The following is a 26,211-nucleotide window of genomic DNA, read 5'->3' on the forward strand; positions in this document are numbered from 1 at the left end:
GGGGTCCTGCCCCTGGAACGCTGGGTCCGCTGCCGGGCTCCCCAGTCCAAGGGAGACGGGACGTACTGGGCAGCGCGGCGCGGGGCGACGCGGGAGGGACCGTAGCGTCTCCCCGGGGAGGAGGGACTGGGTAGCTGGGGGGGGGCTCAGCCTGGCCCCCCTAGCCCGGTGCGTGGGAATGGGGAGGACCCACCCGCCACGCCCGGGGAAGGCGGCGGGGCCGGCCCCGCGCTCCGCCCGGGGAAGGGCGGGAGGCGTCCCGGGGCCGGGGCCGTGGCCGGTGCCCGCGGCATGGCAGGGCTGTCCGGCGCCGCGCGGACCCGGAGCGGCTCCCCGGGCTCCTCCGCCGCCCTGCCCGCCCTGGACGGCGCCTTCCTCCGCTCGCCGCTCGGGGGGCTGATGGGGGCCCAAGCCGTGAGTACCGGGGAGGGGGCACCGGGGGGGGGGGGGGCTCGGCCGAGGGACCTGCCGTCCGAGCGTATCACCCACCTCGAACGCTTTTCTTCATTGCCCTGGCTGGAAATAGGTTTCCCTTTGGCTGCCATCCCTACCCCATCCTCGCTCTCTAACCCTCATTCATCTCTAACCTTGGGATACTGCAGCCCCCCTCTCTCCTCCTTCCCTCTCCAAAGCCAGAGGAAAATTTGGCTGCTTGTCCCTGCACCCTTTGCCAGTTGTAACTCAGCTCGATGCCCGGCAGGTCCAGGCACTGGCCGATCTGTGTGGGCATCCCCGCAGGGCAGGAGCCAGTGGGTCCCATCCCGGCACCCACAGCCCCTGGCAGGGGCCAGGAGGGCTATATGAAGCACACTGGCCCCGACCAAGGTGTGTTGGGGTTGGTCCTGGGGTGCCCGTAAGACTCTCATGTTCCCTGGGCACTCCCAGCCCTCCAGGTTGTCCTCCCCGGCAGTCAGGCTTTGACAGCCACTCGCAGACAAGGCCAAGGGTCTTTGCATGGTCAAACCGAGCAGCAGCATCCCCTCACCATGGCTTCAGCATCAGAGGCAACCACAGAATAAAACCCCGCTGCTGCTCTCTCCTGGTACCTGGGAGCTTGGGTGCAATGTGTGCACAGGCTTGGGTGTTCAGCTGCATATGGGGCCACGTGTGACCTGCCCCAGTGTTTGCCCACGGTGCTGCCCCACTGCGGTGGGGAGCCTGTTTGCTTGTCCCCTCTCCCCGGGGCAGCATTGTGGGGGGCAGCAGCAGGACATAACCTGAGCTGCTGCTGTGAAACAGCTGGCATAGACCTGGCTCCCTGATCCAGATTTCAACCCCTGGGCATGGCTGAGCTGGTTGTGACATGGAAACAAGTGCTCAGGAAAGGGTCAGGGACAGATGCTGCCAGGGGGTGTCTTGCAGGAGCATCAGGAAAGAAAGATGGAACCAAGATCAGCAGAAGGGACCCTTTAACCCCGCACCTGGTCCCACCTCTCCAGCCCATTGCTGGGGCCATCCCATTAAACACGCTGCTGTCCACCAAGACCCGCCGCTCCCCAAAACCTCTCTCCTAAGGGCTCCTGCTTTTCTCTCCCCAGCAGCCAGAACAGGGCAGCTCACACATGCCACCTCCTGCTCCCGGAGCACACTGGGCTTTTTCCTATACATGTTTCTCCCCAGCGCATATTTTGCGATCACGAGTGTTAGAAATGGATGTGACAGACAAGGAGGCATTGTCGGGGCAGCCGAGCGCCAGGGCGTTGTACTCAGGCAGGACAAAGGCCGTTGTGTTTCTTCCATGACAATAAGCGATGTGGGCTTACACAGGGGCAGAGTGGCTTTCCAAAGAGCCCTTCTCCTCCCCACCAGTGGGCGATGACTCCGCGGAGGCGAGCATAGGAGCCGGGCTCTGCCCAAAGAGATCCCAACCCCAGCTAGGAACCAGAATACGTCATGGCTGCAGCTGGGGAACATTCTCATCTCAGCCTTGCTGTGGGCATTGCCCCAGGATGTTTGATCATGCTGGTAAATGCAAAGGGTGCAGGGCTGGAGCCTCCTTGCTCTCCAGGAAGCGGGTGCGAAGGCTCCCTGCTTTGCTCTGGTCCAGCCAGGAGTTGATAAAGGATGGTGAAGCAGAGCCCACCAGCACCCTGCCAGCTGCCAGAGCCCCAGATCTGTGTCCCAGTGCACAGGCTGTGGTTGAGGCTGCAGAACAAGCAGGGCAAATCACAGAAAATGCCATTTGCTTTGCAACAGCCTTTCTTCTCCAGGCCCCATTGCTATGTGCTGGTGTCTCATCCTCTGCTTGCTCCATCATGGGTTAGGGACTTTCTAAATAAAAAAAATACCTGCAAACTTGCTGCTCCAGGGAGTTCCTCAGGGAGAGGACGGTGGAGAAGGCAGATGCTCCCTGGACCCATTGCTGCGGGTGAAGCAGGGCAGCATCTCCTCCAGAGTCAAAAGATCAGGGGTGGACACAGCACAGGGAGGGGAAAGAACAAAAAAAAGATTAAAAGAAATGCCACCTGGGCTGGGCTCTTCCATCCCTGCCTGTCAGGGAGCCAAGGGCAGAGACCCACTCCCTGCCGCTGCCTCTGCCCTGCGGGCTGTGCTGGGGGCTGCAGGGAGGGGAGAAAATGGCTCTGCCCTGTCTCCGCTTATTTCTCCTTGAGCAGACCCAGAAACAGACTCACCTACCTGTTTTTTTGTGGATCGCTCTGCAGGCACATGATGCTGCAATTGCTATGCAGTTAAACCTGCTGAACGGTGAGAGGTGAGCCCCAGTAGCTGTATATACAGGAGGTATAAACCAGACCAGACTAGACCTACCCAAACAGTGGAGAGAAGCCAAGAAGCTTGCTTTTTTTTTTTTCCTTTTTTTTTTTTTTTAAATGATGCTGCACCTTGGGGAGGTGAAGGCTCAGCTGGGGCCCCAGGAGCCCCAACGTCCAGCTCTCACCCAGCCCATGAGATGCCCCTAATGCTGAGCCAGCACCTGCAGAGACTGGCCCTGGGCATGGGGGTTTCTTGGTTGAGAAGTGACCTTTGGTGGTGAGGATGCCCAGGTTTCACATGTCCTGCCTTGCAGGACATTCCTGTACTGGCTGCTGGGGCAGCAGTACCAGGGGGACAAGCCCATCCCTGAGCAATGAGGGTCCCAGGTGGACTCCCCATCCTGAGCTGTCCCTAGGGTCCAGCCCTGCTGCATGGCTCTCACATGTCCCTGCTTTGCTAGAGCCAGGGTGGGTGACCCAACTGCCGTAGGTGCTGGCGAGGCCGGGCTCATGGGCGATGCTCTGCTTCCCACCTGCAGGAACCACCACCTGAACGCTTTCCCCATTTCACCCCGCAGGTGCTCGGCTTACTGGTGTGGGCTCTCATTGCCGACACAACGTACCACCTCCACGCGGCATACGGCTGGGTGATGTTTGTGTCCATCTTCTTCTGGATAGTAACAGTCCTTTTCTTTGTGACTTACCTCCTGCAGCTTCAGCTGAGGTTCTACCTGATCCCCTGGCCCCTTGTGGTACGTAGCTGAGAGGGAGCAAGAGGGGGTTCCAAGTGGGAAACATCCCAGGGAGGTGCTCCGAGAGGACCAGGGCTTCAGGCTTTCCTGGGCTGATGGAACAAAGTCTTCTGCAATTTGCACAATGACATTGTTTCATTCTGCCCCTCAATTGCTTAGAAAATTTTCAAAACAGGGAGCCCTCTATCAATCCAGAAAGTTACAGCCACCGCGTCACTCCTGCAGTTGTGGTGTCAACCAGAAACTCAGCAGAACCTGGAGTGCATTTAATGAGATGTTAACCTGAGATTTCTTCCCAGCGTGAGGGGCTGGACCCTTTTTGTCTGGTTCTGGGGAAGAGGGAGGAATGTGAAACAGGCTTTTGCTCATCCCTCATCCTAGCACGTACAAGTCTGAGCCCAGACCTCACAACCTCCTCTTTGCCTTCCCCAGCTGATGATCTTCAATGCTGTAGCGACCGTCCTGTACATCACCGCCTTCGTAACGTGTGCGGCTGCCGTCCAGCCTACATCCTGGCGGCAGTGGGATTACAACCGGAGAGCTGCGGCGTCCGTAAGTAGTGGCGGGCAGGCAAGGGCCACGGGGCTGGCGTGGTCGTCGCACTCACGCACAGGGTGTGCTCCTCTTCCAGTTCTTTGCCGGTCTCACGATGATCGCTTACGGGGCGAGCACCTTCTTCAGCTTCCGTGCCTGGAAAGGGTTCGGCAGCAATGCGGCCACCAGCCAAGTGACTGACCACATGTAAGGAGTGGACAACAAAGCCCAGCCACGGGCCACCCTGGGTCAGCTCACGCCGGGCTCAGTGGCCCAGAGCCTCGCGTGCCACCGGGTCTTATTCTTGGACCAGCCTGCACTGGCAGCGATGGTCAGAACCAGGTTGCGTGGACGCTGCTCTGTGGTCTCTGATGATGCTTCCAGCTGATGTACCCACAGCAGAAACCCACCGGCGGTGTCACCGACAGCCTTACCAGGAGGACACAGACTCCCTGGAGGCTGAAGCTCCTGCTTGTCCTTGGGGTTCATCCAGATCCTCACCGGAACAGCTCTGCTGAGGGGGCTCAGCCAATTTGGCACACTGCAATACTAAAACTCACTAAACCAAGCCCAGGATTGTGTGCCTGGTCATTCGTAGCTGCAGTGTAAGTAATTGCAATTAACATGATACATAAACAGCAGCATAGCTGGAGGATGTAGGCTAAGCAAAGGAAAAAGTCTAAACTCTTCCTGTATTGATTTCTAAAAACGTGAAGCAAGAATTTTATGCTTTAAATAAAAATCTTCCTAAATCCAGCACTGGAGCCTGTCAATAAAAAATTTGTCTTGTGAGAAGGTGGTACAATACAGCACGGCAGGAAGCCGACAGCAGAGATGTCACTGGCAGAGGCGACTGCCCCTTCCCACTCCATACAGGCATTATTACCTCCCCCCTTGGGGCCAGGCTGTAAGTCCACAGGGTTCACCTTGCTTTACCTACGTACACACACACAGAGCGTGCATCTGAGATTGCAAGAACATGAAAGAGGTGCCAAGGCTTTGATGCGCTCCCTCCTCTAAGCTCAGCACCATACACGCCACAGAGGTAATAGGACCACCTATTAACTGGCAAGTCAATTTTGCCCATTAGCTGCAAGCATCCTTCAAAAATTAAAACTAAGTCTGCAAACGCTCTGGGAACACACACAGGACCAGTGCCTCAGGAGAACGCAGAACCACGCTGCTCCCCCACGCTGCAGATGACAAATTTGCCTTTTATTTCTTGGGGACAGGGGTTGGTGTTTGTCAGAACCAGAAGCGATGCCCAGCCAGACACAGTAACTTTTCCTTTCACACCCTCCTTGCACAAGCTAATAAAAATAGATGAAATGGGTTCAATTTATTTCCAGATATTTCTACGCAGGAAAGCTGGTGCACAGTGAGCTACACTGCAAAATCTACTGCATGCTCTGCATGAGAATAGTTTTAACAGCTTGTCTACAGAGGCTCGAGAAATTTAAGTGCATCGATGGAAGGTGTGAATTGAAAAGGACTGGACAAACTGCATTAGCCCCTGACCAATCTGCCTTGATCTGGTTTTCAGTGAGCTAAAGGGTCAAGTTTTCACAACTATGAATATATACATAAAAATCAGTAAAAAAATTAGCCTCTTCATGCATTGTTATGACAATGTTAAAACTCTCCAAACATCAAGTCAGAATTGCACACAGATAGTCCAATATATAGAGAAATTTAATCTCTTTAAAAAGCCCCTCTGCCTGATGGAAAATGCATCAAACCAGGGACAAGTGACAGGAGTATAGCAAAGGGACAAGTTATTCTGGGAACAGCAGCCCACAGAAAACACACAGACAGAAGAAAGTGGCACAGGGCAGAAAGGTATTGCAGGAAACACTGAGATACAATTCCCCATCAGAGTACAAATTCATCCCCAACTGCACCTTGTTGGCTCTGAAATTACAAGAGACTTTGCTTAAAATACAACAGAACTCCCTTCAGAAAATAATTGCCTGAGGTACTCATTTATACTGCCATTAGATTAAGTGATTAATTAAAGCAATTGCAACAGGAAAAGAATGAAAACTTTTTTCAGAAAAAAAAAAGACAGGGATATTTTTAGCTTTAGTTACAAATCACTATTTTAGCTCAACCATTGAAAATGAAAGTGTCAGCAGGATTCTTTTAGAATTTGATAAAATCCGTTCCTGACATTAAGAAGTCAACATTATATAAAGAGGTAAGGAGTTAACCGAAGAACTGTAGTCCATATACTGACAGTAGAAAAACAACTAGATTTAAGCCTTATATTTCTCTGATGTTAACCTCAGGGTTCACATGGCAGGACAGCTGTATCTAGTTTGTATTAAAAACACAACCCAATGTTTTCATAATTTTTTTTTTTTCTGGGAATAAGCATCTCAGAGCATCATCTCTGCTTGCTAACTAACTGCCCATGCATGCCTGAGCACCAACTTCTGTGCTCACAGGAAAAGCTGCTTTTTATGGCACGGGTGGTAGGAAGACCTGTAAAAACCTATGAATCCTGGTGGGGTGACCCCAGCTGATGGAGCTTCACTGACTCTGCTGCTGTCAGAAGGATCAGGAACACACGTTTCAAACCAAGGCACTGCAACTTAGCATTTTTAGGGATGTACTCACGTTGCCTTAGCAGGTTACTGTTGCTGAAAAGAGAATCAAAATGAGCTTCGGTGGTGTTCACCGGAACAGAAAGCCTATAAAACTGCTTTTGATCAAAACACACCCAGAAGGATTTCTAACCCCCTTTTTAAAAAAGAAAAAAACCCCAAAGACATTTCTTGGAATTTTGCTCCAGCTTCTGGCTTTCATCATTCAAGTCTGACACGCACAAATTTATTGAAGGAGATTAAAAAAACTTCTGAAGGAATAGTTCGGTGGTTTGGTTTTTTTTAAAACGAAGTGTGTGTGTGTGTGTGTGTGTGTGTATCTGGGTGTGTGCACTTACAAGGGAGATTTCAATGCACTAGAATAATTCCAGACAAAAAAACTGCAGAGCCATGAGTACAACATACTAGAAACTTAATGAGATTAATTACTGCAGCACTCGCAAATTTGGTGTACACAGAGTCAAAGTACTAGGACGCTACACTTAGTATTGCTAGCCAGCCTTTAAAAAGCCATTATGGTCTGTCCACAAACCTGTTTAATGTTATCGTATTTTGTAGTGGAAATATGGCTCATTTTTGCCTACATGGCTAGGTGTCTTACTGGTATTCAAAAACTATTTCAGCTGAAGAACAAAGTCCTAGTACTGTTGAAATCACCGTCAGACATCAATAGGAACAGGATTTAATCTCATTTGTTCTTGTAAGACATTTCTTGTCCACAAACAGAAATTTGCAATGGCCTGGCCATAATTTTCCTTTGTCTAGGCCAGGTTCTCATCAGGTGACAGCCACTGATCAACACCTTCACTGCTGTTGAAGGCCATGTCCCCTGCTGCATCAACCTGCTGTGGGACAGAGCGGAGGGTTCTGCTCACCATCCTGTGTTTCTACCTACTTCTAGGCTTTTGAAGACTTATTTGCATTGCCCAAGCACGTCATTAAGTGGCAGATTAACCTGTCTGAACAGCATAAGAACAGAGGGTCCCTGTAGCTCCACATGCATTTTAATTCCAACCACCAACAGAGATGCGCCTGGGGTTTTGTGACAGGCTTACGGCTATAACTCCACCAGCAAGCTACTCATCTATTTTTTAACGGATGCTGAAAAATGCATTGCTGCACTAATTACAGTTTAGTAGCGAAAACACGCCCTTTAATCAGCATGCTATTTAGAGCAGTAAATGACATGGTGGTAAACATGTCTGTGCCCAACCTACCATCAAGCTTATATTACTAGAACTAATGTAGCTGTGCCACTGCCGAAAAGAAATTGCATACATAAGCCAGATTTTGGTTTATCATGGTTATTTTTCCCAATGTTGAATAGCTGGGGCCTGAACAAAAGTGAATCGGAGAACTTTTCACATTAAGGATAAGACTTATAAAAGCTGGAGAGCAGATTTACACACTAACGTATCAATTGTCAGAGCCGCAAGACAGTCTTATGCTAGAACACCTGCGTATTAAAACATATTCTTCCATTACAAAGCTGTAGCACTTCAGATCATATTAAAGTATTTAAAAAAACCCCCAAAACAACAAAACATTGACATGGAGGAACTCAGAGGTTATGTATTCACACCTGTCCTTCCAAGAGCCGGAGGGACATAGTCTTCTTACACTGTCTTCTTGATTCTGCAAAGTTCTACATTTTGGGGAGATGGAAAAGGTGCCAACCCAAATAACACGCACAGAGGTCTATTTATTGTCCTCTCAGTGTGCTGGGCTTCTCAGCATGCGCAATGGTTAGGCTGGTGTACAAATACTGTGTATTTATTAAAAACAATTACTCTGGTAGAGGTGAAATTGTCATCTTCTGTGGTCACTGAATACCAACCAGAATTCACAAACAGATGCTTTTAGGATCAGGCCTCTGAAGGTATAGTCTGGAGGGTGAATAAGTTTTCATCATATAAAAGCACCTTGATTCCCATGACCTTTAGTGTTTTAATGTCCAAATGAAAGCAGCAGCACTCATCTGGAGAAGGAAAGTAGTGCACAAACTGTTCTAGGAGGAGGATATTGATGATTTGTTTAATGAAGTCACGACTAACCCACTGCTTAAATCCAGACTTCGACCTTCTTTTTCCTAGAAACATGGAAGAAAAAGAAATCAGTGACTCAATGCTGTTTTGGAATAAGCAGTTTAAAAAATGAAACGGGCAATACATATTCTGTTTGTTGCATCAAATCAATATAAAATTACATCTTACCTGAGCATCTATGATTGAATGTGAACCCAAACTTCAAGAAGAGATTGTGCAGGAATTCCTGGAATAAGGTCACTGTCACTCTGCGAGCCGTACGTCCAGCTCAGAGCAGAGTCTTGCTTACATCTGGTCAAGAATGCCCAGCCAGCAGGCTCACCCAGTGCTCAATGAGCTAGTGAAATCTAGCTTCTGTGGTTTGCCTCTGAGGAGACCCCAAAGGCACAAACCCCAACTGAAACTATTCCTGCTGCTGAGGCACGGACTGTCTCTTTCTCCTCAACCTGCCCCCATTTTCACAAAACTTAAAGGCATGGGGGGAGGTGGCAGAGGGCATAACTCTGGCAACAACTATGACTCTTTTGCTCCTTTGTCAAATGTGACTGGACAAGACACTGGAGAGCGTTTACGTGTATTTCATTTCCCTAGGAAAAAGCTCATCCACAAACCTTAATACTTTTGTTTGTTTGTTTCTCCAGCCTGGACAGAGAGGAGGAGAAATACAAATGGAATAAGCTTAAAAAGCTCATATTAGATTGGCTGGGAAAAAAAAGAAAAACAGAGAAATGTATCATAGAATCACAGAATGGTCAAGGTGGAAAGGGACCTCTGGAGGTCATCTGGCCCAAACCCTCTGCTCAAGCAGGGCCACTCAGGACCACATCCAGATGGCTTTTGAATACCTCCATGGATGGAGACTCCACAACCTCTCTGGGCAACCTGTGCCAGTACTTGGTCACCCACACAGTGAAAAAGTGTTGCCTTATGTTCAGTTGGAAATCAATGTTCAAAGGTGCACAAAGCATGTGTTTCTGAAGAACTGCTCCACATGCCAGCTTCATTCATGTTTTCTAGAAATTATTAAATGTGTATTTTGAGTTTAAATAGCCACTCAGTGAAGTTATTTCCTTTTGAACCTGGTACAGCCTTTGAATAAATGCTGCTACCTACTGTAGTAACACTACCTTTGGTACTCTTAGGTAGAGCTACACAAAACCAACAGCCATTATGCCAATGAAAATAAACAATGTGACATACTTACAGCTCTATAATCCAAGAACATTTCTTTGAAAGCCAGAAAGTCAGTAAATGTGAGAAGCATATCAAATATATCGCCTGCTATTTCATCTTTGTGCTGTCTACAGAGAGAAGTTGGGGAATTAGAAAATTGTGTGGGAAATAAATTCGTTATTTTAAAATGGTATGAGGTCAAAAAGGATACTGGGACAAGCAGAACAATATCAAAATTTAAACAAGAATGTTATTACAGGTCTATCATAAAGCAAAACTTTAGCCAAATATTACCTTGTGTATTTCCAATCCAAGTACATTAATATATTATTTTTATCTAAATCCAAGACATAAGAGTATCACATCAGTCCTTGAAAACCAGACAAAGAAACTGACCTGTAAGTCAACAGAAGTAACACTCAACTAGCATTTATCTATTTATTTATCTTGAGCACTGAAACATCTAGACAGTCCCTTGGAAAGTGAGAAAGGTTAGGGAGAGGCACAGAATGCTCATACACATCCCTTAAGAACGAGGGACTGTACTGATGATACTTGGTAGAGGACTTTTTATGACAACGTTTTGGAAGAAAGATTCTGTGCTCCCACATCAGCATATTTCAACAAGACTTTCTTAACAGTCAAGTGTTGTTTGTTTTTTGTTTTTTTAATTATTTAATTCGTATCAAAAGGAGCTTTACCTTAAACAGTCTTTTAAGTGTATTATGTGCATTCATAGTAACTTCCCAATGTCTTATTTGAAAAAAATTAGAAATTAAATAGATTCAAATATTTTAAGATATTCAGTTCCAAATTAAACTTGATTTTCTTATTCAAGGGGAAAACCCGTGATCTTTCAAAAGTGATCTCTTCATGAAGTTGGTTAAGCTAAAGTGACCAAATGCAAAAGCTTAAAAAAACCCAAACTCTTCTCTGAATGCTTTGTACAAGAATTGCAATAAAGGCATTTCATCACATGACTCTTGAAAAACTACCAGGCTATTTAAGTGTCCAACACAGAGCCTGAAAGAGATAAATGAGACCTAACCTTTTAAGGGTCTGGCTTCAAAGTGACAGTGATTATGAAAACCTTCCAGTGTTCTCATTCTGATTTGTCTTCCTACCCCTTAAAACCCAATATATTTCAGCATGACAGTTCAGAAATTAAGAGTAGCAGGACATGCTGAAGGCAAGAAAAGTGGTCAGTCCTTGCCTGCATGAACACTTTTTTTCTTTTTTAAATTAAAGAGGAACCTCTTTCTAAAGGGAGAACAGTCAAACCTAAGCTTTAATCTAGATGAAAAGAATTGAGAGGCACATAAGCTGCCCCTCAACCAAAAGCAAAGCAGAGACTTACTGCAATGACATTGTGAATGCAGTCATATTAAAACCCGGAATCCGATCAAGCAACTTTTCTTCAATGTATTTCTCTACTAAAGAGATCTGAAAAAAACCAAACAAACCACCCCTATAACATCATAACAAATTTCAGGAGCAGACCTCAAAACAGCACATCTTCCTTACACTAACACCTTACTGACACTTTGTATTATCCTCCCTGGCAAACAATTGCAGATTCCTTAGCTGGGCATTGCTAGTTCAATTATTCACACCACTGCTGAGGCACAGGGCTGAACATTTTTGCTGGAAATATTGGTGAGAACAAACACCGACTATCTGTATCTAGTAACAAATTACTTTTAACTCCTTTAATGGTATTGACTAGTAGGCTGGTATAGCTTCACAATTATGCTTTGCATGAAGAATGTAATTGAAGTGTCCAATACACAAAATAATACAACTGGAAAAGAACAAACTCTGTTATGCACACGTTAAACACATTATTTACTACAGAAATAGGCTAAATTTCTATTCAAGAGACTTGCACAACTTCCTAAACATCTATAGAAATTTTCAGATGAAACAAAAAGAAAGGAACCTAGAGCTCCAGAAAACATCTTTCTTGCTCACAGATCATGACTGTGCTTCAGAAAGAGACAGCAGGCAGCATGTTGGCTCTGCTCCATGTAAACCCAGTATTTTATAAAGGGGGGAATACAGGACCTGACATTGGCCTTAATAAAAATAAAAAAGCAATACATATGAAAAATAATGGAAAGTATCTTACATATTCATTAAAAATAGAAGTATAGATGAGCTTGTTTTCTTCTGAGTCATCAAACTCCTGGTAGTGCTTCTCCATAAAAGTCCTCTGTATTAACTGGAAATCATCATCTGGGCCACAACAAAAATGCATCATACAGTTACGAGTTTAGGCATTCTTTTTGTAACACAAAACCCACATTCACCAGTCCTCTACTTCCCTGTGATAACCACAGAGGCCTGTACACGTGCAGAGTCAGTCACCAGTACCGCAGCTGCTGCTGAGCCACCATTTCTGACCCATCTGTGAGAAGACAGAGGCTGCTGGCAGAGGGCAGCGCTACTTCAGTTAAGGGAGCCAAATCAACAGGACAGCAGCACATCAGTCTGCATTTTGACAGCACTGTGTATCCAGAATGGAATGGGATGAACACATCCACCTAGCAAGGTCTACAATTACTTCTTATAAGTTTCATTTACACTTAGTATTAGCAAAAAAGTCCTCCTGCTTTACATTTTATGAATAAGGTTATTTATTCTGAACCCCTTTTTGTTCAGGCTCTCAGCAAAACATCTGTTTTTTTTTTATGAAGTGAATACCTCTTCCCTACAAGAGTTCAAAATAATGGTTTTTTCCTTGAATTAAAAAAATATTAGTGAAATTCCCAGATTCACTTGCAATTGCTGAAGAATTTTTTTTTCAGTTGTGGAAGGAAACAAGAATAAAAATGAACATGGTAGGTCACCACCAAATTCAACGGAACAGGTATAAATATAAAGGTTACTTACACACAGTGTTAAAATACACCAGTCTCAGCTTTCTAAACCTTAACACATTCAAAATTAATTTTGTTAGCATTTCTCCAGAATCAACTACATCACCAGGCAACTGAGGCTGCAGAATCTACATCTCTCTGGGAAGGATGTAGTCAAAAAGATTATACGCTGTTCTTATGAAGCAGATGATGGCCAATTAGCATGAATTCTGTCTTGGCATCTTGTAAACTACTTCTTTGCACATGCTGCCTTCTCAGTTAAAATTATCGTCCTGAGAATTTAGCACCTTTTATTGCCTAAGCTCACACGATGACATTGGTGCCATTCAAAATTCCTGCTATGAATAGGTCCTGCCACGTTACAACTGTATGCATACATGCAGGTTAAATACAACAAAATCAGCTCAGAACAAAAGTCTCAAAAGTGGCAAGACATGGTGACAGGCAGGGGCTATTTTAGCTCTGTATATCTGCTAACAGAAGAGCAACTTGCAATATGTTTAGCACCCATCTTGCTGTCTATAACTACATGCAGAGCTTACCCATTATGATATCCTCCAGATACCCAACAACTGCATCAAACTCTGCATCAGAAGGGGAGGAGCTGAAAGCAAAGAAAGACGGTACTGCAAAAATATACATTTCAATGACAGCAGAAATAAAAGTTAAAATTAAAAAGCGTTAACAAAAGCCTAAGCACAAATAAGCCCAGTAATTACAAGATAACTGAATAATTTCCTAGTTCCAACCTACAAAATAATCCATGACACTGATAAGACTGCTCCATGGGGATTCTCATCAGGCCTCTACTCTATTTTCCCCAAATAGGTTCCTATAAATGTTGTTTTACTGGCATTACTGTTAAGGTAATTCCAGTCCTGGTGCAGAAGGATGTAAAGGGTGTAATTAGAACAGCAAATTAAGTATTTTCCAACCCACAAATCCTAGCTGCTACCACAATCTTTCCTTCTGCTCTCTTCCCTGCATAACTCTATATGGTGATCACAGAACTCTAGAGAATATTTTGAAATACTTGGTCTTGTGGAACCACTTAAACTCAATGTATACACAAGTATTATATAACTGAAGAAACTTAAGTATTTTTCTTATGCAAGAAACATCCCTACATGCTACAAATAAATGGCATAATCTCCTAAGGTCATTCTACCATGAGCAAATACTAAACACCATTATGGATCTGAAGTCATCCAGAGAAGAAACCTTTGGTACCAGCATTTCAGGGCTCTGGATCCCTCTGCTAAATTTATTATTGTGCAGCTTGTTCAGACACAATAAATAATCCACAGGATGTTCTTGGCCTTGGCATTCACAGCTCGTCTTTTGTAGGGGATGAACTCTTCCTATATTTGCCCGCAGATGGAAGGCAGGCTTTTCTCACACGTGAGGGAAACAAGCCTCATAGGACATTTGTCTTTAAGAAAAAAATTAGCTTTGATCAGCAAAAGCACTATTTAAATTAAATTAAAATTAATTGTCTCTCTATTTCTCTTTCAAATTTCTCTTTACTAAACAGAGCAGAACACTCGTTCAGACTAAGTTTTAAAAAAACTCATTATTTTGGTATTGAATAATACTCCATTGAAATTAATCCAACAACAGCTTAACTATAATGAGCCACTGGACTCATTCTGACCAGGAAAAATGAAAAGATATTTGATTTAAAAAGGCATCCAATCATCAAGTGGTGTTCTAGCAACATTTCTGATCTGTTAAGCCTTGGGAGATGAGTAAAGCCAAGGCAAGGGACTGGAAAAGCGTGCTCTTCCACCAGAGGGCACGACACCACCAGGAGAGGAGCTGGCACAGCACAGTCGAAGCGTTACATACCCTGAGCATCACACTTAGGACTTCAGGCGACAGGGCTCATCGCTTCCCAAGGATAATTTCCACTCTCTTTTCCCCTCCAAATAAGTGCTACTACTAGTTTTATAGCTTATTTTAACAGCAACAGAAACAAATTTAAAGTATTAATTTAAACACTGGTTTAAGCCTGTAAGGCAAATAATGGAATTTTAACTGTTTCAAAATAACGATTCCATCTCTCTATACAAACACATGTGCATCCGCATACCTGAAGAAACTTGTGCCCACCAATCTTGTGGTTTAAGCCTCTGTTGCTTCATCATGCCTAGTTGAGGCCAGCACACCTGTGCTGCTGAAGCAGCCCCGGGACCACATGGCCTTTCAGTCCACAGAGTATCACAAATGAAGCACATCTATGAACTAGAGTGACAGAGGCACAGGTGCATGTCCCCTTCTGCCACAAGCTTCAGGAGAAGAGTATGCCAGACAAATGTGGAGCGAAGCAGTGTCTTAGCATCTACTAGTGTAAAATTTGGTTGAGGCCACCTGTAAAAGGTCTCACATGTCTAGAAGTAGCACATTCAAACACAGAGGAATAGTGTCCTCTTAGAATCCATGATATACGATAACATATGCTATTGAAAAGGAAAGAGAAATTGTTCATTTACAGTGAACACAAAGAAAAAAATTTCAGCCTTACAGTGCTTATTTTGATCACTCAGCCAGGGCTATCTAGTGCTACACTCGTTGCAGTTATATTTAATTTCAGTTCACCTAAACTGTGAACTGATGTTATTCCCTCCTGGAGCTTTGCATGCTGCGCTCTTGTTCTCCTAAGAGGCAGAATCTGCGAATCAGTGTGGTATAAATTGTGTAATTATATTCCTATTACAATATTTTAACCAGTAATTAGCTTACTGAAAACCTGACACAGAATGTAGCATACTCACGTGGCTACACCAAAGTTTTCTTCATCAGAAGTCTCCATTGTTACTGCATAACCAGACTGGAGGAGAGAGACAATCTGCTATATTGCTGCTGTTAGTAGTTACTTCTTCTTGTTGGAAAAACTGCTAAGAAATAACATGTGACTTAGCATTAATACAAATTCAATTGTTAAATTACCATACACTTCTCAAACAACAAATCAGGAGAGAGTCTTTAATTTTTAGACATAGGAATTTCAAAATCATGTTCTTCCAAGGTTACTGCTACTTCTTTTCTGTAATAACCCAAATTCTCTAGGAACTTTCTCTGCCTGCTCAGAGAAGAGCTCAAAACTGCACATACCTGCAGCTAGTCTCTGTAAAGGGGGTTCAAGCGACCTTTAAATCTTTTCTCCTGAAGCATCTATGACTGACTATTATAAAGACACAAGCAAATGAAGGCAGATGAGATGAAGATGCCACCCTGGCCCAGTGCATCCCAGAGAGCTGGTAGGCCAGGCTTTGGATTGTGATCCCATGTGTCAGGCCCTCGGCCTGTGGCTGTGAGCAGCTGCTGACTCAACACACAGGACAAGGCACACAGCACCCCAGGGCCGCTGAAGATGGGCCAGCTGCCTTCTGGGTGCGCGCTGGGGACACTCTACTCCTGCCACCCTTGCTGGGTGATACCCGACGCCAGCCTTCAGAACAGCCCACCGAGGGTGCAGGAGGAGGGATGAGCGCGACCCTCGCCTCCCCCTTCTCAGTCCTGGCTCCTGGGAAAGCGAAGCTCCCCGTCCCTGTCCCTCCCCAGTGGGACCCAGGCACCCGGCCCACCTCACCTCTTCCTCCTCAGAGGGTCCCAAGCTACTGGGCCGTCACCTTCCCTCTCCAAAAGGCGCCCAGGCGACCCGCCCTTGTCAGCGCCCCCCTTCCCGAGGGCCACAAGCGTCGGGCCCGTATCACGTCCCCCCGCCCTGCAGAGGGGCCCGGGGTCCCGGCCCTGCCCCGCACCTACCGCCGGTCACGGCAGCCAGCACCGCAACCCCATCGCACGCCTCCCTTCCCCTCCGGCCCGGCCGTCTCCTGGGAAACGCTTCCTTCCGCCCCGTCCGCAGCCAATCGGAGAGCGGAGGCAGCCGTGGAGGGCCCGCCCACAGCCTGAAGGCCCAATGAGAGCGGGACGGGCGGGACGGCGGTGCCTGCCGCCATGGTGGGCCGTCGAGCCTGGCTGGGCGGGCGGCACCGGCGTCCTGGGCCGAGTTTAGCGTCCAGACATCAAAAGGCTGTCCTAGGAAGAAAATAAAAAGAAAACATAGATAACGTCCTTTGTTGTGATGCACGCAGGCTCTCCTCGCTGTTATTAAAGCGGATTTTCCCCCCACAAAGCAGGGGCCTGAGGGCTAGAGGAGGGCACTCTCAGCCAGGCCTCAGGGCCCACAAGCCCACCCAGCCCGGGCATAATTTGGGTCATGCTGGCAGAAGGCTGAGCTCGAATGTTTCACACAGGTGTAGACACCTGCCTGGCACTGGACTTGCCTTTCTTGTTCAAGTGACAGCTCCCGCTTCCACAGGCTGCCTGCATCCCTCTCCAGCACCGAACTGTAACCATGGCTCTCACCAGAATTGAAAGAATTAAAGAACAACAAATAGCCTTCAAGATGTTTTTATTGTTGAATGGACAACTTTGCTACAATTCATTTTGCCTTCTGAGGGCCTGCGGAGCCACCGCCTCCCCTCCCCGGCCCTAGAGCCTTTGGGGCATGCAGGGACCAAGGGGGGCACTGCACCAGTCATAGAAGATCAAGCTTTACAACGACGCTCCCATCGTGGATTTCAGCAGAAAGCCAGTCGAATTGTACAGTGTCTTCCTCTGTGAAATGAACAGGACAGTTCTCTGCAACACAGCTCCCTCCAGCACCGTTGGCTTTCTCTGCCCAGCACCAGCTGCACAGAAGACAGTCTGGGGCAAAATTTTCCAAAGCGTTCATATCTTTTCAACAAAGAATGCAGGCACTTAGTCCCGTGTCCACAAAGGCAGCAAGGCTCTTAGGTCACCTCCATTTCAAGGGGACACCAGACACCTAGAAGCCATTGTGGACCTGGGCCTTAAGAGCTTCATCTCATACAGCAGTTGATACGAATCAGGAGTCCTAGGCACTTCTGAAAATTTTACCTCAGTTAATCCTGGCCAGGGAAACCAAAGCCCTGAAGTTACTAGAATCTATTAAGGCAGAGTTCAAAATGGTTCTGTCCCACCTCTTCCCTAAAGTATGGTTTGCATCTTTGTACCTTAGGGATAAAAACCTATCATTGCATTTGGAAGCATTTAAAACTTCATTTCAAGTGATTCTGAAATACCAAGATCCTTGTGGCAGTGACGGTGTTCACGTTTGCTCACTCAGCACTGAGCAGGAAGGGACTCAGCCCTGACTGGCAACATGGATTACAGCAAAACATCATAAAGGACAGTTAGTGAGGAAATGAGGTCCCCGTGGCACAGATTTGCCAGCCTGACTTTAATCAAAACAGGCACCCAAGGCAGAAGAGAATTCACATTTTAGCAAAAAGACTAACCAGCACTCTGTTTTTGGATTCAGACTATATTTGGAAAAAAGTCAACAAGAAAACAATGGACAGAACTTTTCTAATTCACACATTGTACTCCAGAGATTCAATGGAGACACTTTTTTCCTTTTTTTTTTTTTTTTTTAATCTCTGGATGAAATTCAGCACCCTTGAGTTAGCAACGGCAGAAGGTGAAAGGAGTTGCTAGAGAGCTTGATTCTGGGGCCCGTGTGCAGAGCTTTCAGCTCCTATTTAGGTCAGCAGGAAGCAAGAGTGCTCAGCAGGAAGCAGCCGCCTCAGCTCTGCTTTGTTAATACTTGATAGTACAATAAGGATAATAAACAATTTTAAAAATAAGAATCATCGCAGCATGAGAATTCACTACAACAGCCTCTGCTGTTGAATCACTGCCAAGAAGTGGGATGGTTTTGGTGTAAGTTGTGTGTGAATTAGTAAAGTTCTACTATATAGCCAGATAATTTAAAAAAGCAACCTGTACAAGTCTTGGAAGAGACTGAGTCATATCCTCAGTTGGTGCAAAATAAGCATAACTCTACCAATTTTTGTGCTACTTCACTGACACCAGCTGTGAACCCTGATTCCTTGTAGAAACCTAGTAAAACAATCAAAAGCTGCCTGCTGAAATGCATCCTTAACATACAAACATCACAAATGTGTAATTAAACTGGAGCAGAGATTCCCACTGTATGATCCCTACCAAAAATACAAAGTGTGGCCCCAAACCTGCTCAGAGCAGGACTGACACATGGCAAGCAAGGTGCATTTTTAGAGAGTTACAGAATAAGACTGAACTTGCTATCCAAATAACTTTTTTTTTTAAACTGGCCCAAAATTCTCCTCCAATCTAAGATAGCTCAATATTTCCAAAGTGAATATAACTTTCAAAAACAACACTGATTAAAAAAGATGTTTGATGATACCTTAAAAAATACCCAGAATATCAAATTAATTCCAGCCCAGCGTTATAATTAGTTAAGAATACCTCCTGAAAATTATATCCTCACAAAAAAATGTGGGTACTGAAGTTAAAAGCATCAGAAACATTATGTACTTGAAAATACCACCGATCTTTTAACATTTAAAAACAAATCAGAACATTCTTTGGAATACCAAGTTATTAAAACATGTGAGTTTCTCTACAGTCTCCACACTGTCTTTTCAAATCAGTCTGTGTACAGATTAAGTCTTTGAGCAGTTTAATATCCACTGTCGGAAAATACAGAGTCTCTGACCAGCAGGAGGCTACATTGAACAGGAAAACATTGGCATTCTCTTTTTAGTACTGACTTCTGCCAAAAATAGACTTTTGAGCACAAGACAGAACAGCCCTGTTTTAGGAGATATTTCTTTTAACTTCTTTTCTAAAATGCATTGTACATGTACTTCCAGTGCAAATTTTTTCAACACTTGCGACAGGTGAGAAGGAAAGGGGGAGGAAGAGAGACACTCTCCTATGGTCTTGCTTGGAGGAACCAATAGCCATAGCACGCTGACTACCAGCTTTCCTTACTGTTGAAACCAGTCCCCATTGCTGGCAACTTGAAATAGCTTATTAAAGATTTCATTTTTTAAGATAAACAGATTACAGTTTAGCATGAAATCTGGCCATGGCTATGGTTCTATGTGCGTAAAGATTGGTTAGAGATGCTTTCCCCTTTCAGTATTGGTTGGAGTTCATTAAAAACAAGTCTGTAGTATTTCTCCATGTGTGTCATGAAATGTGAGAGATCTGTCTGACTCGGGTTTGTATTTCCTGTCGACACAAAGGGCAGGTCTCCAGTTGCAAGGCACACTCCATGCACAGGTCACTGAAGGAGAAGAAAAATCAGTTGAAGTCTGCATTTACAGTATGAAAAACTAAACAAACAAACAAAAAAATCCAAGCACTGAGCAGTTTAGTTAGCCTGCTAGATACACAGTCAAGGTAAGTCTTTCAGTGCCGAGATTAGGAATTGCAGGTCAGGTGTTGTGGATCCACAGGCTTTGAGAGGAACTCCTGCTGCTCAGCATCTTACAGACCTGAAACTACTAGTGCAGTTGGTTGGGATTACATCTGCATGCTTTTGTTAGTCTTAACACTTCTCTGGTCTGGAGAACAGCAGCCCCAGTGCCCTGCGTGAAGCTGTCTCCACTTCTTGTTGAGACACACTGGACATGTCTCTTCTCTTTCTATCTTTGCAGCATCTAGACAGAAGACCCATAGGAAGACTGCTTCCATGAGTGCTCTAAAAACACTAAGGAACTGGACTTCACTGGATTAAATTCCTAGTACACTGCTTAAATGCAGGAAAGCACTATTATGGTATTACTCATACTGCTGTCCCATTTTTAGCTTTTAGATGAACTTGTGACTTGAGACAATCCCATTTGTTGAACACTTAATGAGTGTTTGAGTATATAATGAATTTTCTGCTCTCCTCATGAGATCTGGATTTCACAGCACCAGTACTAAATAAGTACTCATCAGTAAAACCTTTGGTATCAGGGATTAAATCTGCTCGGGATGAGGGGAAAGGTGGGAATATTATGCTTAACCTCTATCTGTCACATCCTCAAAAGGAGGGGTTATTTCCTTTATGCTGGGGAGTCAATCAAGCAAAGACTGCATCTGGTCTCACCTCAGCTGAATATCAAACACATACATTTTCCTGTTTCTTTGGTTTTGGGTTGTTTGTAAGGTTTTACCTGTGTCCACATGGCCTGAGTTCTGTGTCTGCTACCTCATCACAACAAAGCGTGCAGCAGTTCTCTCTGATACTCACTTGCTTCAGCAAAGCCAGGCGCCTGTGTCTGAACAGAGAGAGACAAACACCCCCCCCCCCCACATTAGTCTGACTCAAAGTGATAGATTCATAACTATTCTGAGTATTGCATCAAGACCAATGCAACACTTGCCTGTGCTACTCAACACTACTGCTGATAAACATCGATCATAACTTCCCACAAAAAAGGCTTAACACACCCAGAGATGTTCAGCACAGTCTTCGACTCCCTATTCTGGTCTGTCAGAAAGGGACAAAGAGAACATTAGATTACAATTCTTCTAGCCCCTACAGCTGAACATTTAAAAAAAATTCTTCTTTAGTATCTGTGTACTTTTAAGAGTTAAGAAAAAAAAACAAATAAACCACACAAACCCACGTATCAACAAAATTCAGAAACGCTATAATGCTGTAACACAGTTTAAAAGAATAGAAATTGAAAATAAAATCAACAGCCCACTACAGCAATTGCCACAAGGGAGTGTAAATGGATAAAAATCCCCCATTTGATGAAATAAGACATTTCAAGTTTAGATAACATACGCTACATGTCACCTTGCCATTGAAGAGTTCTGACATGTTTAGCCCAGACTATGCCCCATGCTAGATGCATTAAATTCAGCACAACTCTGCATGAGTTTGTTAACTCCTGCCATGGATAATTAGGGTCCACTTAGGCCCTTGCCTTTTTTTCCTTATCACTTTTAAGATCAAAGCTATCTTTTAATCTAGGATTGGCTTATTTCCAAACAGTTCAGGCTGTAGGGCAGGGATGATCTTTGTTTACACAAAGAGCAACAGTGTCCAACCTTGAATGGAGCCTTTCAGTGCTATCACATACTAAATAGGCTCTAACACAGGAGGCCAAGTTTCTCCAGTCAGGCATCAACAGGAAACCAGTTCCCCCCAGTTTCTCCCTACACCTTTTGGCACAATCAAATAATAGCTCTCACAGATAATGCTTAACCATTGCAAGAGTAGTGCCAGAATGACATCAGTAACAATCACATCTGATCATCAGCTAAAAACTGCAATACCCCTCATCTAGCACATGACACTAATAAGACAGAACACTTAATTTGAAAACGGGGCTGACCAAGACTGATAACTAACAGATCATCTTAAGGGATTAAATCAGACTCTCACTTAAAGCACCTGTAGCCACAAGCAGGTGTAAATTACTCTGCAAGTACAAAATGGTCCTGCAAGTTGCATTTGATTTTCTCTGCATAAATGCAATATCACAAGCCTCAAACTTTGCCAGCCTGTGAGACTGATCCAAGAGTAAGGTATTTTTTTGTTTTCTTTTTAAACACTAAGATACTTAGGTACCTCAAGTACACTTGATCGAACACCTAGATAATTCAAAACCAGTCTCTGAATTTTATTATAGCCAGGGGTACACACCTCCAACAACCCCCATCCCCACTTAATGAGATGCAACAATAGATTATTTCAATCATCATGGCCATCTTTAGACAAAGTTGGAAATCTGGGGTACCCTATATCCCAGACTACACTGTATACTGTTACTATTTGTGTTCCAGGAAGTTATTTCATTACTAATAACCCAAGCCAGAAGAGCTATTAGTTTTCATCCCTGTCAGAAATATGGTAAATTAAGGAAAAATGTACCCAAACCTGTTTCTATCTGGCTTGATTTATATTTAGGTGGAAAAGCACTTCTAAATTTGAATAACCTTTGTTGGTACTACCATTCACAAATGGAGAAGTTTTCATCTGGATCAGAAAAGAAGGACAACTTCAAGTCTTACAATCATTCAGTACCTCCATGCTGCCAGCGTCACAAATTAGGTCAATTTTAAATAAGACATCTTTTTTTAATTAAGACTATACCTCCTCAACCAACCTAATCATTCTTAGACAGCAGGAAGCACTTTTTAGTAAAATAGTTTACTGTGCAGTACTAGTTAATTTTAATGTAGCTTAATATTACAAAAAAATATTTTAGTTTAATGGATTTTGATGGTATATCTCCTGCCCTACTCATTAAGTTGCACTGGAGCCTATGGTCTAGTCCTTTTCTGAAAGAGACCTATGGAGGCGTGACCCCATAAAAGATTAACTTTGCCAAGTATGATGTAAGACTGCAACTCGGAAGTGAAGCATTTTATTTCTCCATACGCAAACACTCTCAAACTAGACAAGAAGATTACCTGGGCAAAATGATTTTCTCTTCCGCTGTCAGAAAGGCATAATCATTAAAGGTACTAAACTTCATTGATGGTGGGTACTTGAAAGGCTTTGCCCCAAAGTTGAACTCACATTGTTGATAGGACATGAAACTAGCTGCAGCAAAAAAGCCAGATCTGCAATACGATGAACAGACATTTTAGAATGACTTGAACAGTAATAGAGCTTTCCAGACATGTTACTGGTATTACCAGACAAAAATACACCCTAAAACACAGAGACAAGTTCCTTCTATTTAAGTGTTCTACAGCAAATTGGGAGAAAAACCTCTAACATCCAGTTTCAGCTGCACATACTTTCCTTGTTTAGTTCTTAACTTCTGAATTTACTATGAGGATTTATCTGAATTTACTGCTGAGTCAGCCAATAAAGGCTGCCTACTCTACAACAAGGATTAGTCACACTAAGAGCAGATACATGTATCTAAACAGCCTACAACCTGATCCCCTTCACACTGATCAGCTCAGATAGCTCCTTCAGCACTAGAAAAAGGATTTTTTCATCCAAACTGCTGTTTAGCAGAGTTGTGAGGAACAGTACCAACTGCAAGGGACACCTCCACAACCACTGCTCCTGCTGCTTTATTTGAGCAGGCACAAATCTGGGGAACTTGCAACTCTTGTACACTTCTTGTGTGGGACCCATGCAGGATGAATCCAGGTCTGAGCTCTCTTAGCCCAATGCCCATCTGTTCCTCCTTGCCCTTGCAGGATTAACTCAGGACAGCTGTATTTTCTTCACAGCCACACAGACACCTTGTAAAAACATAACTATCACCTCTTTCAGTTTTATTTACTGAAAGGGCCCATCTTGACTAATACCCTAAGTTCTCACCAAGTAACAGAATCTGTTGAGTATAAGTGACATACTCCACATGAAGAACAGAGTACTGCAAGCTGAACAGACAAGATGTTCTGCAACACTTTAAATTTAATTACTATTTTGCTTGCATCTTGAACTTCATTTTGAGGAGAAAATATGAATGAAATTATTATCACAGTAGTATTCATTTACAAAGTACTGTAATGTTAATTAAACTGCATAGCTTCTCTCTCAAGTATCACACCAGATTATCTTTTCAGAATTAAAAGGCTGAACTTCTCCACAAGATTCAGAGGAATTAGCCATGTGTTAATTTGAACAGAGTTGACAAAATAAGCCTAACACCTTTCTGTAATGCTACCCAAAAGATGTCCTTCCATGAATATTCAATACGCTACTACAGGAGCTGGCCCCAGTGAACAGCAGGAAGTTAATACTTCAGCATTTACAGGACTGAGGCTTTATTTTTTAAAAGATTGAAAAATCCTCACGTACTACTAGACATTTGTTCATCTTTGCTACAGCCTCATTCTAGTTCAATGCTGTGCTAGTTTGACAGTAGAAAACACTGAGTTGAACCTACCTTTGGAAGGTCCAAAGTATTTATTTTGGACCCTGAAATCCACCTGTAAAATTTTATCCTTCTCACTGATTTCTAAGCAACTTTCAGTTGGGAAACCTGCTTAATAATGGCTTCAGGTAAGCACATATGAATTTGCATCTCAAATGGGAAACCTTTCATATAATTAAAACAATTATCTATACAGGTCACTGTCTTTCCAAATGAGCACATACTTACACAGCAGAGGAAAATACTTGCTTCTCAGCAGGAAGCTGGTTTCCATTTAAATAGAAGATCATTTGCTTTTCTTGCAAGTCTAGTAGAAAACCTATTGTGTCTCCTTACATGCAAAACAAAGATAATTTAAAGATTTCACTTGTTAAATGCCAACAGCTGAAAGTTATTGTTTTAATTATCACATATCTCATTATGAGGTATCTCAAAAGGAACTGTTTGCAAAAGCATAAAGGAAGAAATATTGATACAGACAGTAACTAAAGAAAAAAACCAGGATAAAAGAGTAAAAAAATAAAATATTTTAGTCTGCCAGAGCATTAATACTACATAGTAGCAGAAGTATTGCAGAGTATTTGCCAAAGCCAGAAAAAAGCTGCACTCTGTCTCTCCTTGGCTATTTGACATCCATTGAAGATATCCTCAGAACACACGCTTGCTGAAGACTAAGTTTCTAATATGCTTGTGCATATGCTTATTTTTCAGAGGCATTTTAATTTAGCCATCCTTGGGAGAAATTTTTAATAGAAGAGAAGGCAGCACAGTTCACACAAGCATGGCATGCACAGACTCCTACCAAGATTTCAAAGCTGAGATCAAGAACAGAATTTTCCTGTCCAAGTAGTTATTAAAGAACTTAAAGTAAGCAAGACAGTGCAACTCCCCCTTAACCTTGATCTCTAAATTAGTAATTTTTTTCCACTTCTCTAAAATAACTCTTTCAACCCAGAAAGGAACACTTCAACCCTGTTTGCAGGACTACAAACATCTAGGAAAAAGTCTTATGATTAAGTGTCCAGCAATGTTAGTTGGTGCTATGATTTGTACTCTGCCTATGAAAAGAAAAAGCATTTAACCAACAAGATTCTCTTTACACAGACTGTGGAACAAGACTGTGGTGCCCACTTTGTATGTTTAAACCATTGCAAATACTAGTAAAGGCACAATAATTATTAAACCTTCAGTATCATCAGGATTAGGCAGTTAACTGCTCTGTTTGCACCTACTAACAAACTGTTTTCTAGACACCTGCAAGGGGAAAAAATCCTGTGTAGAAATCCAGTTAGGATAAACAGCAGAAGATGGACCGAATACCTTCTTTCCAACAGGGATGGCAATGTGGTTTACTTCTGGCATTATACCAAATCAGCTGCCGGCAGCCATCATATGCACAGGAGTATTCATCGTCCCCAATGCCATAACCTTCCTTTAGAAAAGAGTAAAGCATTTCAGTCTTCAGCCACTCCTCACACAGAAGGGCTAAAGTTTATTTTTATTCAACTAAACCATTCATCCAAGAGCAGGAAGGGTTTTTCCCACTGCCATGAAGATAATTGTTTCAAACTAGCCTTAGTTTCATTTTCACATGAAAAGGAATTTGTTAGGGTGAGGAGGGGGGAAGAAGGAGATACTGTCTCCAAGGTGTTTTGCATTCTCTGTGAGCTGAAATCACTCCTGTCTATTAAAATATTTAAAAATCAGAAGGCTAGTACCCAAATAGCTGACTTTTTGCATCTTAAAAAGTCAACATAGAAGTGTAACTACTCTCTTAACTTGAAGTCCCATACCAGACTT

General features: G+C 43.9%; 3 protein-coding genes across 7 annotated transcripts in view; 1 reads left to right on the top strand and 2 right to left on the bottom strand.

The window, feature by feature from the left end:
* The first annotated feature begins 187 nt into the window (after positions 1-187).
* PLLP (plasmolipin) lies at positions 188-4,756 on the top strand. Its single transcript, XM_052796982.1, has 4 exons — positions 188-414; positions 3,293-3,466; positions 3,899-4,018; positions 4,098-4,756. The coding sequence occupies exons 1-4, from the start codon at positions 292-294 to the stop codon at positions 4,209-4,211; spliced, it is 531 nt and encodes a 176-aa protein (XP_052652942.1). The 5' UTR covers positions 188-291; the 3' UTR covers positions 4,212-4,756.
* Positions 4,757-7,594: 2,838 nt separating this feature from the next.
* On the bottom strand, positions 7,595-16,577 carry ARL2BP (ADP ribosylation factor like GTPase 2 binding protein). 2 transcript variants are annotated; one of them, XM_052796981.1, is made up of 7 exons: positions 16,472-16,577; positions 15,478-15,600; positions 13,246-13,307; positions 11,953-12,059; positions 11,182-11,267; positions 9,856-9,952; positions 7,595-8,695 (listed from the first exon to the last, which is right to left on the bottom strand). In XM_052796981.1, exons 2-7 carry the CDS (start codon positions 15,513-15,515, stop codon positions 8,615-8,617), a joined length of 471 nt encoding a protein of 156 aa, XP_052652941.1. In that variant the 5' UTR covers positions 15,516-15,600; positions 16,472-16,577; the 3' UTR covers positions 7,595-8,614. The 2 variants fall into 2 exon arrangements, with proteins under 2 accessions (XP_052652941.1, XP_052652940.1); XM_052796980.1 differs by lacking the exons at positions 15,478-15,600; positions 16,472-16,577 and adding an exon at positions 14,816-15,466.
* A 526-nt stretch (positions 16,578-17,103) lies between these two features.
* The window catches only part of RSPRY1 (ring finger and SPRY domain containing 1), a 41,710-nt gene continuing 32,602 nt past the window's right edge, over positions 17,104-26,211 (bottom strand). For all 4 annotated transcript variants that reach the window (XM_052796367.1, XM_052796369.1, XM_052796368.1 and 1 more), the window contains 5 exons: positions 25,732-25,843; positions 24,640-24,742; positions 22,982-23,134; positions 20,728-20,832; positions 17,104-19,850 (listed from right to left, as the gene is read on the bottom strand). In XM_052796367.1, coding sequence (XP_052652327.1) covers positions 19,754-19,850; positions 20,728-20,832; positions 22,982-23,134; positions 24,640-24,742; positions 25,732-25,843 — 570 coding nt within the window. In that variant the 3' untranslated portion in view covers positions 17,104-19,753. The remainder of the gene's footprint in view (positions 19,851-20,727; positions 20,833-22,981; positions 23,135-24,639; positions 24,743-25,731; positions 25,844-26,211) is intronic.

Source organism: Harpia harpyja, chromosome 9, assembly GCF_026419915.1.
Source record: "Harpia harpyja isolate bHarHar1 chromosome 9, bHarHar1 primary haplotype, whole genome shotgun sequence".
Taxonomy (NCBI): domain Eukaryota; kingdom Metazoa; phylum Chordata; class Aves; order Accipitriformes; family Accipitridae; genus Harpia; species Harpia harpyja.